This window comes from Myotis davidii, unplaced genomic scaffold (genome assembly GCF_000327345.1).
Source record: "Myotis davidii unplaced genomic scaffold, ASM32734v1 scaffold1611, whole genome shotgun sequence".
Taxonomy (NCBI): domain Eukaryota; kingdom Metazoa; phylum Chordata; class Mammalia; order Chiroptera; family Vespertilionidae; genus Myotis; species Myotis davidii.
The window spans coordinates 171,747-184,390 of record NW_006283011.1 but is presented as its reverse complement, the minus strand read 5'-3'; the positions used below and the strand labels follow the sequence as shown (position 1 = coordinate 184,390).

The 12,644-nt window shown below is 39.2% G+C and overlaps 1 protein-coding gene across 1 annotated transcript in view; it reads left to right on the top strand.

Moving 5' to 3' along the window:
* Positions 1–12,644, top strand: part of PROSER2 (proline and serine rich 2) — an 80,240-nt gene that overhangs the window by 3,720 nt on the left and 63,876 nt on the right. Inside the window, exon 2 of the mRNA XM_006753342.2 lies at positions 858–1,077. Within this exon, the coding sequence (XP_006753405.1) occupies positions 940–1,077 (138 nt within the window). The 5' untranslated portion in view covers positions 858–939. The remainder of the gene's footprint in view (positions 1–857; positions 1,078–12,644) is intronic.

Genomic DNA, 12,644 nt, shown 5'->3' with positions numbered 1-12,644 from the left:
ATGCAGCCTACTGCTCAATCATTTGGTTGCCCCTCCCTAACCCCCCAGCCAACCGGGTCGCCCCACACAGCCTGCTGCTTGGTCATTTGGTTGTCCCTCACTAACCCCCCTGCCAGCCTGGTTGCCCCACGCAGCCTGTTTAGTTGTCCGTTTGGTTGCAATGGTCACTTAGGCTTTTATGTAGATAGATGTTACCCAATATATTAAATTTTTAAAAAAGAGTAGTGGACTGTGTGAAATCGAGGGGCTTATAGGGGACAGTTTCAGTGTCTTTCTTCCTGAAAGTAAAAACATGAACTTCCTGATAGTATTAAATTATGGGACTCAATATTTTATGTAGAAATTAAAATAGCATATGGCTTCCAAAGAAGTCTAGAATCTTGGGGATGTCACCCAAACTTGCATTAGTAATTTATAACTCTTGTCACTTCAACTAAACTCTAAACTGTCATGAAGCTGGAAAAGGAGCTACAGTTTTTGTGGTGTCTGAAGCAGAAAAGACTAGAATTAATAAGCCACACAGAGAGAACTTGACTCTGAGCATGAAAGTACAGAGCCTAAGTAGAGGAAGGTGCCAGCACATTATTCTATCAAATCATCTGCACCAAAGCAATTTTTAGTATATCTGTCTTTCCTTAAAAATAATTCTTGCATCTTGATAATGGAGAAGGATATAAGGAGAAATGAAAATGAGCATCACCAAACTAGTTGACTTAGGGGTTCCTAATTATCTTTTTCTTAATGGTTGAGGCCCTAAGTCTAGATGACTCTTACTCATGCTGAGCTTTTCATTTGGAGGGTAAGGCGTTTACTCCTTAGGCTCACTAACCCTTGTTGCTTGTGCTTGGTTTCTCTAGAAGTGATCCACGACTTCAGAATGGAACACTGGCCCCTTCCCCTCTTCTTGTGATCAAGCCACTGGCCGACATTTATGTGGGGATGCCAGTAAACCACCAGAAATCAGACTCTTCAGAGATGGACTCTGATTTGTCACCCAGCTGCAGGCTCAGTGACCTGAGCAGAGGGGGCAGCTTGGAGAGTCGAAGTAGCAGTTCTCGCTCCAGAAGTCTCACTTTGGTGAGTTATGGTTTCCTTTAATGCTTTGATGTGCTTTGGTTGGCTGGCTTTGCCCCAACTTCCTTCCCTTTAAGGAAGATCTTATCACATTATTTTGGGTTAACTAGCTTGATGTTTTGGAATACTTGCTTTGTGAAATGGCATTTGATTTTTAATCATCTTAAATTTTGCACAAATATAGAGCATTATCCACAGCAGTGAAGAGAATATCACTGTAGCCGATAACATGGCTGCTTAGACCCAGGGAAGTGACAAACTTAGGCAGGGCCTGATGCTTTTCAGTTCAAAAGACCAGAGAGAAGTAAAGTGGAGGGATAGAAATGGGAGACATCTGTAATACTATCAACAATAAAATATACAGCCTATATAATAAAAGGGTAATATGCAAATAGACTGAATGGCAGAACAACCAATCAAAGCATCATATGCTAATGATATGCTAAGGCTGCTCAACCGCTTGCTATGACATGCACTGACCACAAGAGGGCAGACTGTCAACTGGTTGACCAGTCGCTATGATGTGCACTGACCACCAGGGGGCAGACGCTCTGACCAGTAGGTTAGCTTGCTGCTGGGGTCCAGCCAATCAGGACTGAGTGAGGTGGGCTGGACACGCCCTGGAGCCCTCCTGCGGTCCCTCCCCAGCTGGCCAACCTCCAATGTCCTTCCCCAGCACCAATCCTGCACTGGTGGGGTCCCTTGGCCTGGCCTGCGCCCTCTCACAATCTGGGCTGAGGGACCCCCCAGTCCCCGAGTACACAATATAATAAAAAGCTATATTATAAAAGGCTAATATGCAAATCGACCGAACAGCGGAATGACCGGTCGCTATGATGTGCACTGACTACAAGGGGGCAGACGCTCAATGCAGGAGCTGCCCCCTAGTGGTCAGTGCACTCCCACAGGGAAAGCACTGCTCAGCCAGAAGCCAGGCTCACAGCAGGTGAGCAAGGCAGTGGCGGGAACCTCTCCCACCTCTGCGGCAGTGCTAAGGATGTCCTACTGATGGTGGGGAGCAGGCCTAAGCTATCAGTTGGACATCCCCCGAGGGCTCCCAGACTGCAAGAGGGTGCAGGCTGGGCTGAGGGACCCACCCCAAGAGCACACATTTCATGCACTGGGACTCTAGTATATATATATTTAAAAGAAAAAAGATCTGAAGGAAGAGAAACTCCTCACATGGTAAAAACAAACTCACTTTAAAACAGATTTTTACCTCCTTTACAAAGATAAATGCTTTTGTACCCCTTTCTTTCAAATCCAGATCCTTACATATCATCAACAAGCTTTGGGAACTTTCATAATGAGAGTATTCAGTTTAAAGTTAAGAGATGACCTTTTTGTACTCCCCACTTCTCAGGATATCCATCTTTAAGGATTGAGACCTTTATATTCATAGAGGGGAGAACAAGAGGGAATTAACCTTGGATTTTACTTCTAGTGAAAACACGATTTTCCTTCAGATGCTCTGAGCCCTAAAATTAACCCCAATTATGCTGAATATAAGAATGATATATACAGTATACAGGGCAGTTAATAGTGAGATAGAATTTAATGGAATCCTACTTGCATATTTAATTTATTTATATTTTTATTGGTTTATTTATTTTAAATCTTTATAGTTGAAAGTATTAGATATGTCCCCCTTTTTTTCCTCCATTGACCACTTCTAGCCCATCCCCGGCTCCCACTCCAGGCCTTGATCACGCTATTGTCTATGCCCATGGGTTATGCATATATGCATACAAGTTCTTTGGTTGATCTCTTCCCACCCACCCATTCACCCTTACATTTAAGTCTTTTATCCATTTTGAATTTATTCTTGTGTATGGTGTAAGTTGGTGGTCTAGTTTCTTTTTTGTGTGTTTTGTTGTTGTTTTTTTGCATGTGCCTGTTCAATTTTCCCAGCACCATTTATTGAAGAGACTGTCTTTACTCCATCATATGCTCTTGCTTCCTTTGTCAAATATTAATTGAGCATCAGGGCTTAGCTTGATTTCTGGGTTCTCTGTTCTGTTTCATTGATCTATATACCTGTACTTGTGACAGTACCAGGCTATTTTTATTACAATAGCTTTGCAGCATAGTTTGATATCTGGTATTGTGATCCCTCCAACTTTGTTCTTCATTCTCAAGATTGCTGAGGCTACTTGGGGTCTTTTTTGGTTCCATACACATTTTTGGAATATTTGTTCTAGATCTGTGAAATATACCGTTGGTATTTTAATAAGGATTGCTTTGGTTAGTATGGACATTTTAATGAGGTTAATTCTACCAATCCATGAAAACTATATATACTTCCATTTGTTTGTATCTTCCACTATTTTCTTTTATAATGTCCTATAGTTTTCTGAGTACAGATCTTTTACCTCCTTGGTTAAGTTTATTCCTAGGTATCTTTGTTGTTGTTGCAGTGCTAACTTACTTTTTTAGTTTCTCTTTCTGAGAGTTTATTATTGGTACATAAAAATGTCATTGATTTCTGGGTGTTAATTTTATATCCTGCTACTTTGCCAAATTCATTTATTAAATCTAGCAGTCTTTAATGTTTTCTATGTACAGTATCATGTAATCTGCGAATAATGGCAGTTTTACTTCCTCCTTTCCAATTTGGATACCTTTTATTTATTCTTGTCTGATTGCTGTGATTAAGACTTCCAGTACTATGTCAAAAAAAGAGTGATGAAAGCGGACATCCTTGTCTTGTTCCTGTTCTTTGGGGAAATGGTTTTAGTTTTTGCCCATTGATTATGATGTTGGCTGTAAGTTTGTCGTACATGGCATTTATTATGCTGAGATATGATTCCTCTATTCCCACTTTGTTGAAAATTTTATATAAAAAATGGATGCTGGATTTTGTTGAATGCTTTTTTTGCGACTATTGATATGAGATCATATGATTTTTGTCTTTCAGTTTATTTATGTGATATATCACATTTATTGATTTGTGAATTTTGTGACAGCCTTGCATCCCTGGAATAAATCTCACTTGGTCATGGTATATGATCTTTTAATGTATTGCTAAACCTGATTTGTTAATATTTTGTTGAAGATTTCAGTATTTATGTTCATCAGGTATATTGGCCTGTAATTCTCTTTCTTTGTAGTGTCTTTATCTAGCTTGGAATTAGGATAATGCTGGCCTCAGAAAAAGAGGTTAGAAGAGTACCTTCTATTTGAATTTTTTTTGGAATACCAGTAGTTTGAGAAAGAGGTGTTAATTTTTCTTTGAAGGTTTGGTAAAACTCCCCTATGAACCCATCCAAACCAGGGCTTTTGTCTGCTGGGAGTTTTTTTTTTATTATTGCTTCTGTTTCTTCAGTTGTTATTGGCCTATTCAGATGTTATGATTCTTCCTGATTCAGTTTTGGAAAATTGTATTTTTTTAGGAATTTTTCTACTTCATCCACATCGTCCAACTTATTGGCATATAGTTGTTGATAGTAGTTTCTTACATAGTAGTTCCTTTTTATTTCTGTGGTGTCAGTTGTACTTCATCACTTTAGTTTCTGATTTTACTTATTTGGGTTCTCTTTGTTTCTTTTTTTAATTTAAATTCTTTATTGTTTGAAGTATTAAATATGTCTCCTTTTTCCCCCATTGACCTCTCCCTAGCTGCTCCCAACCCCCAGCACAGGCCCTCGCCCCCCTATTGTCCGTGTCCATTGGTTATGCTTATATATATGCATACAAGTCCTTTGGTTGATCTCTTACCCTCCTCACCCCACCCCACCCCACCCGCGCCTTCCCTCTGAGGCTTGACGGTCAGTTCAATGCTTCTATGACTCTGGATCTATTTTTGTTCATCAGTTTATGTTGTTCATTATGTTCCACAAATGAATGAGATCATGTGATATTTATCTTTCTCTGACTGGCTTATTTCACTTAGCATAATGCTCTCCAGGTCCATCCATGCTGTTGCAAATGGTAAGAATTCTTTCTTTTTTACAGCAGTGTAGTATTCCATTGTGTAGAGGTACCACAGTTTTTCTCTTTGTTTCTTGATAAGTCTTGCTAAAGGTTCATCAGTCTTGTTTATCTCTTCAATGAACCAGCTCTTGATTTCATTGATTTTTTTAAAAATTATCTTTTAAGTCTCTATGTCATTTATTTCTGCTCTAATTTTTTATTATTTCCTTCCTTCTACTCACTCTGGGCTTTTCATGTTGTTCTCTTTCTAATTCTTTAAGTTGTAGGGTTAAATAGTTTATCGTAAATGTTCCTTGTTTTTTTAAAAAATATTTTTATTGATTTCAGAGAGGAAGGGAGAAGGAGAGAGAGAGAGAGAGAAACATAAATAATGAGAGAGAATCATTAATTGTCTGTTTCCTGCACATCCTCCACTGGGGATCAAGCCAACAATCTGGGCATATGCCCTGGTAGAGAAATGAACCATGATCTCCTGATTCATAGGTCAACATTCAACCACTGGGCCATGCCGGTCAGGCAAAAATATATTTAGGTGCCCCTATATTGGGTGTATATATGTTTACCAGGGTTATATCTTCTTCTTGGGTTGATCCCTTCAGTATTATGTAGTGACCTTTGTTGTCCCTTGTGATGGCCTTTATTTTGAAGTCTATTTTGTCAGATATGAGTATTGCTTCGCCAGTTGTTTTTTGTTTGTTTCTATTTGCATGGAAAATTTTTTTCTTGTTTTTTGAGGTGTGGTACTATGAACTTCCCTCTTAGGACTGCTTTTGCTATGTCCCAGAAATCTTGGGTGGTTGTGTGTTTATTTTCATTTGTTGCCAGGAAGTTTTTTATTTCTTTCTTGATCTCATTGTTAATCCATTCATTGTTTAATAATATGCTATTTAGCCTCCCTGTGTTTGAATGTTTTAGAGGGTTTTTACTGTAGTTGATTTCTGATTTGATTTCATTGTGATCTGAGAAGATGTTTGATATGATTTCAGTCTTCTTGAACTTGTAGAGACTTGTCTTGTGTTCTAACATGTGGTCTGTCTTTGAGAATGACCCATGTGCAGTTGAGAAGAATGTATATTCTGCAGCTTTGGGGTGAAATGTTCTACAAGTATCAATTAAATTCGTATAATCGAGTATGTCATTTAGAGTCACTGTTTCCTTGATAATTTTTTACCTGTTTCTTTGTTAATTTTTTGCCTGTTTTCTTGTTAATTTTTTATCTGGAAGATATATCCAGTGAAGTCAATGGGGTGTTAAAGTACCCTACTAATACTGTATTGTTGTCGATCTCTCCCTTAAAGTCCTCTAGAAGTTTTTTGGTGTTTTTTTAAAAAATATATTTAGGTGCCCCTATATTGGGTGTATATATGTTTACCAGGGTTATATCCTCTTCTTGGGTTGATCCCTTCAGTACTATGTAGTGACCTTTGTTGTCCCTTGTGATGGCCTTTATTTTGAAGTCTATTTTGTCAGATATGAGTATTGCTTCGCCAGTTGTTTTTTGTTTGTTTCCATTTGCATGGAAAATTTTTTTCTATCCCTTCACACTCATCTTCTGTGCATCTTTTTTTCTGAGGTGGTCTCTTGTAGATAGCATATAGTTGGGTCATGTTTTTGTATCCATTAAGCTACCCTATTTCTTTTGATTGGAGCATTTAATCCATTTACAGTTAAAGTTATTATTGGTAGGTACTTATTTATTGCCATTTTAATTCTGTATACCTATGTTTCTCTCTATTTCTTCTTCTAATTACAGCAATCCCTTTAGCATTTCTTGCAGTGCTGGTTTGATGGTGATAAACTCCTTAACTTTTTTTGTCTGGGAAGCTCTTTTTTTCACCATCTATTTTGAATGATTGCCTTGCTGAGTATAGTAATCTTGGTTTCAGATCCTTGCATTTCATTACCTTGAATACTTCATGCTGTTCCCTTCTGGCCTGTGGAGTTCCTGATAACAGCCTTATAGAAGATTCTTTGTAGGTAACAAATTGCTTTTTCTTGCTGCCTTTAAGATTCTTTCTTTGCCTTTAATTTTTGGCATTTTAATTATGATGTGTCTGGGTGTGGATTTGGGTTTTTCTTGATTGGCACTCTCTATACCCCCTGGACTTCTGTAATTTTTTTCCTTCACCAGGTAAGGGAAATTTTCTGCCATTATTTCTTCAAACATGTTCTCTATCCCTTGCTCACTTTCTTCTCCCTTTGGCACCTTTGTTATATGAATATTGTTACATTTCATGTTGGCCCACAGCTCCCTTAAGCTGTCCTCCCATTTTTAAATTGTTTTCTCTTTGGTTCTCTGATTGAGTGATTTTTTTTTTTCTACTCTGTCTTCTAATTCACTGCTCTGGTCCTCAGCTTCCCCTAAATTTACTGTGTATGCCTTCCCATGTGTTCTTTACTAGTGCTATGTCATTATTTCCGACCAGTCTTTTTTCATAGTTACTATATCTTTACTCTTCCTGGATAGCAAAGGTCTGCAGATAAATTGTCCTCTGTGGCCTGAGGGAATTACTCAGCACAGGAAACTGTGGTGGTTGCTCTGCAAGTCCAATCCCAAAGCCCCCAACTCTGGACTCTCCTCACACAGCTCCAGCCCTCTCTACCCTTCCTTTTCCAGCTCACACAGTTAGTGGCTACACATGAAATTTTGTGTGTTGGCCTTTAAGAGGGTGCCTGCATTTCCAGCCATCTCTCCCTGGTAGACAGCACCCCTGCTGCTTTTCACCAGCAGATGTTTTGTGGCCACCTTTCTCAGTTCTGATGCTCTAGGCTGGAGAGCTCAGTTTGGGGTTTAGATCTCAGAGTTCCCAGTGGAACCCACCGCCCCCCCCAGCTGAGATATCCCGCCAGAACTTCAGCTGTTGTTTGTGGGAGCTTGGCCAGCCTTTTTGCGCCTGCACACTTCTTACCGGTCTCTATGTGGTTTCCATTTTTTGTCCTTGTTTTCAGGGTTCTCTTCAGCTAGTCTCCAGTTGATTTTTTCAGGGTGGTTTCTGTATATTTTACTTGTATTTCCAATTTGGTCAGTGTAGCTTCTACTTACTCTGCTGCCATTATGGAATCTCCTTTTTTTTTTTTAATTATCATGGTAGTATGTAATAAACATTATTTGATTCATTGAAAGAAAAATATATTACAAATTACTCTCTGAAAAAATCAGAACCTACAAATCCTTAAGAATGGGGAATTTGGGACTAATTTTTTAATTAAAAAAATATAAAGAATATATTAAAAGATGTATTAAAAGAATATGTAGGAAAGAAATATAAATTAATACTCTGGTAATTGGAGTATATTCTTTAAAGTGTAGTTAGGAAGCACTCCTGCTCTGATATAGAGCACAGTAGTCTAAAGGATTATTTTGTATGTGTGGTACTGGATAAAATTGAGAATGATCATCAGTTGACTGTGGTTTCTAAAGGAATGGGTGCAGTGCATTAGGAGTCGGGGTATTGGGATTATTATTTTGCCTTTAACATTCATTTTCATATGTGCTGGCCTCTTGATAAAGAATTGAAATAATACCTTCCTTCTGTCTCCTCCTAGGATAGAATGTGATCCCAAGTATGTCCAGTGTTTTAGACTTGGGGAAGGAAAGTTGCTACTTTGTATCTCCATTCTAATCTTATCTGGGCGGCTGGGGGCTGGGGGTCTCCGGAGGCAGGTGCACAGAGTGGCCGGCCTGCCCCCAGCGGGGCTGAGGGGACTGGGCACTGCCATCTTGTGGCTGTGGACACCGCCATCTTTGAGGGTGTGGCAGTCAGTTAGCATATTCCCTCCTTATTGGCTGTGGGTGCCGCCATCTCTGAGGGCAGGACAGTCAATTAGCATATTCCCTCTTTATTAGATAGGATGGCAACTAAAGTTTTCCAAATAACTGTAGAACATTTGACTTTCACAAAGCACTCTCTTAGCATCTAGGTACCCTGAATCTGAACTATCTACACTGGTACAGATTCTTAAACTTAAAAAAAAAAATTTCTTACCCTCATACTGTATTTTTTGGGAGTCTAAATTTGGAGAGGAACTATATGATTTTATTTTAAATCACTGGGTCTTTAGAGTGAGACTCAACCATAACAGTTTCTCAATTTTCTGTCCTTTAATTTTTGACCCCATAAAAGATTAGTAACAATATTTTTAGGCCTCAGTGTACCTCTTGGAGGGCTCTATAAGTAAAAGATAACCTAGGTCCAACTGCAAGTATTTCTTTCAAGCAAAAGTTATTTTTAAAAGAAGATAAAAGACAATGCCTGATATTACATGAGAGTATCCAAAAGTTTTTAAAAACTTGTAATGTTGCCTGTGATATGACAGATCTTTGTTAGGAACTTTTCTCCTGAGCCAATGCCAGTTGAAAATTAAAGTAGCTGCTTAAATAGAGTTGTCATGGCTATCCACACAGGGAAGTGTGTGAAGGCACTCAAGAGGCTAGTTGTGTTTGTGTATGTATTTTGTTCTTCTTATAAGGAATTCTTTCTGAACCTTTTCTAATGAAAGTTTTAATTAGAAGGAGAACAAATTGGCCAAATTCTTAAATACTTGACTTAGAGGATACCTTTTGAATGTGTTTTTTCCTTTGAAATTTAAGAAGCTTTCATATAATACAAGGTGGCATGTCTTTGCAAAGTTGGTAGTGTGGTTCTAGAACCTGCTACCTCAAGAAGTGATTCAGAATCAAAATAAGAGATTCAAAAAGGATTCGGAGACCTTCATAATGATAGCCCTTTAAGGTGACAAAGGAAGCTTTGCTATGTTCTTAACCTCTTAAGGCCAGTATCTCAAACACTTGTGTATCTCATAAACACCCTGGATGCCACTGCCAGGGACAGAATGCTGCCTCCTTCCAGTGTTCTTTTCTTCTTCTTTACTCTCCTGTGTTCATAGCAGCATTATTTGCATTAGCCAAGATCTGGAAATAGCCCAAGTGCCCATCAGTGGCTGAATGGATAAAAAAGCTGTGATACAGTGACACCATGGAACACTTCCAGTGTTCTTCGGCTCATATTCTGAATGTAGACGTGAATGAAGTCTGCTCTTCCCTGCATGCACCTGGAGCTTCCTCTAGAAAAGAATATGCTTTGGCTAGTTGAAGAGTGGGATGCTCTTACTGTCCATAGTTCTTAAGAAATTAAGTAATATAGGTGCTTCTTTGGGATGGATTGAAAACATCCCAAAATCCCAAGCATACCTCCTGTTCATTTTTATCTCTAACTTGGGCAAAAACAATGACCCAAATTCATGATTGAGCTTTTGGAGATTTAATATTCAGTGAACTGTCACGTAACCCTCCTTCTCACTCAGCTGACAAATGTTGTGGCCCAAAAGTTGCATAATGAGTCTGTGATGAGACAGCAGTTGTCAGCTCCCGATTAATCCCTTCCTTCTGCAGAGCTTTCGATGTCTTTTGGCCACACTCCTTAGTCATGGGATAAGAAGGCAAAGCCGGCAGGGGGAATGCTGTCTTCCTGGTCAGGTTGGACTGGAGTCTGAGGAGCACACTAGCATCTGACACTCTTGTTGCTAGATGATCTCGAGGAGAGAAAACAGAACAGGCCTGGAAAGGAGAACCAGAACTGGTCAGTAGCAACCCCATCTTCCTTTCAGTTCTGTCTCCTTACCCAGATTGAACCAAAAACTTGCTGGTCAAAACAGCCATTTTAAGACAGAGCTTAAATAGCTTTTATAAAAGTCCAGTATTTAGTAAATCCTTACTACATATAAGAACTCATAGATGATGGAATAAGTCAGTTTTAATCTTTCCAGGAACTTACAAGACAGCCAGGGGAAGCTCTAGGACAGTGTGACCCAAGCTTAGGCGGGCTCTGGTAGAGGTACGGTGCCACGCACTAGGGCAGCTCCATCTCAATCAAGATCTCTCTATAATATTGCCAGTTTAAGGCAGCCATGGGGCTCAACTGTAATCCTTCAAAGCCATTATTCTTAGATCTATAATCAAAACTGTACACATATCTCATCCCATGCTGGTTTGTTTGTGTCTCTTTCCGGCCAGAAGTACAGGTTTAAGTTAGCCATAGTGAAAAATTACAACAATGACTAGTTAGAAAGAACCATAATTAAACCCTATCCTGGAACTGTGGGAAATGCCACATGCACTCAGGGTCTTTCTCATGAGGTTGCTGGAGTAAGTAGAGCATTTAAAGTTGTGTCAGGAACTACAAAGAGACTGACTTTTATTTTCTTCATTCGGCCCTATTTTGCTTCAGCTGCAGGACATTCTCTCATCAGCTTAGCCTTGCTCAAGTGTCAGGGAGATCATTTTGGGGTCTGTAGGAAGAAAATGTGAATATCAAATCACACTCCTCCAGAACAAATGCCCAAGGTTGCCTGCCTAGACTACTGGTTAAGAGATCTTGGTTCATCTCAAGAACTATTTTCAGCCATCATAATCATTCTTTTTTTTCTAAATATATTTTTATTGATTTCAGAGAGGAAGGGAGAGGGCGAGAGAGATAGAAACATCAATGATGAGAGGGAATTATTGATTGGCTGCCTCCTGCACACCCCCCACTGGGGATCAAGCCCTCAACCTGGGCATATGCCCTGACTGGGAATCAAACCAGTGACCTCTTGGTTCTTAGGTTGACCCTCTACCGCTGAGCTACACCCAGCTGAGCCATTCTTATGATTTATTTATTCTTTTGGAATGGAGATGAGTCTGCTGGTTCTTGTCTTCTCCTTCACAAGGAGCTGCCACAATTGTCTTAGTCTGCAGTAAAACCAAATTTCTTGTTTAAAAGAAAAGCAAACAAAAGGAAAAGTTTAAGAACTACAGTTAGTAGTTTTTTAAGGTAAGAGTTAGTTTAGTATGAGTATTTTAAGCCTTCTCAACCTTTTTTTGTTCAAACAAACAAGGGTTTTCTCTCTACCATTTCCAAAAAAAAATGAACACTCCTATCCTAAATCTTTACTCCAATCTTGTTGATTTTTCTAATTATTGGTAACATTCACTGGAAAGCTTTGTTATCCAACTTGTCAGGATATTTCTCTCAAAGCGCCAGTGGGAAATGGACATTTTCCGTCATCTGTGCAGGTTGCATAGGCACCAGCGGGAGTAGGACTCTGTTTCCTCACCAAGCCTTGGACAGCATGCATAAATTTCCTTTGGTAGGTTTAGCATTTTTATTTTTCTAGTTTAAACATAGTAGAAATTACTTCTTCAAAACATACATATTCGGTAGAAATGTATGCACTTTTTCCCTTAAATGTATGCACAATTCCCTTGTAGCCATTACCTGAAGTCAACATGGCAAGCAGAATATGTAACATATGGTTTCCTATATAATTCTTTTAGCATCTGGAGATTTGTAGCCTTAAAGGGCTTCCTTTTACTCCACATTGATGCATTAAAAACACCATTTATAGAAAGGAAAGTTTAAAAAAAATTTCTGCTGTTAGCCTGCTACCTTCCAAATAATAGGGACAAACTTAGGGTTTCTTCAATGCAACCCTTCCCAAGAAAGCTATTGTTTTTGTTTATCCTCATTTTCTATCCACTTAGTTCTTTGGGAACTAAGTTAACAAATCCTACTTCCGAAAGCACAACAGGCAGGGACCACTACTGCTAGGGCTCCAGCTTTCTTTCCTCCTCCACATGGACCACTAGGCCATGACCT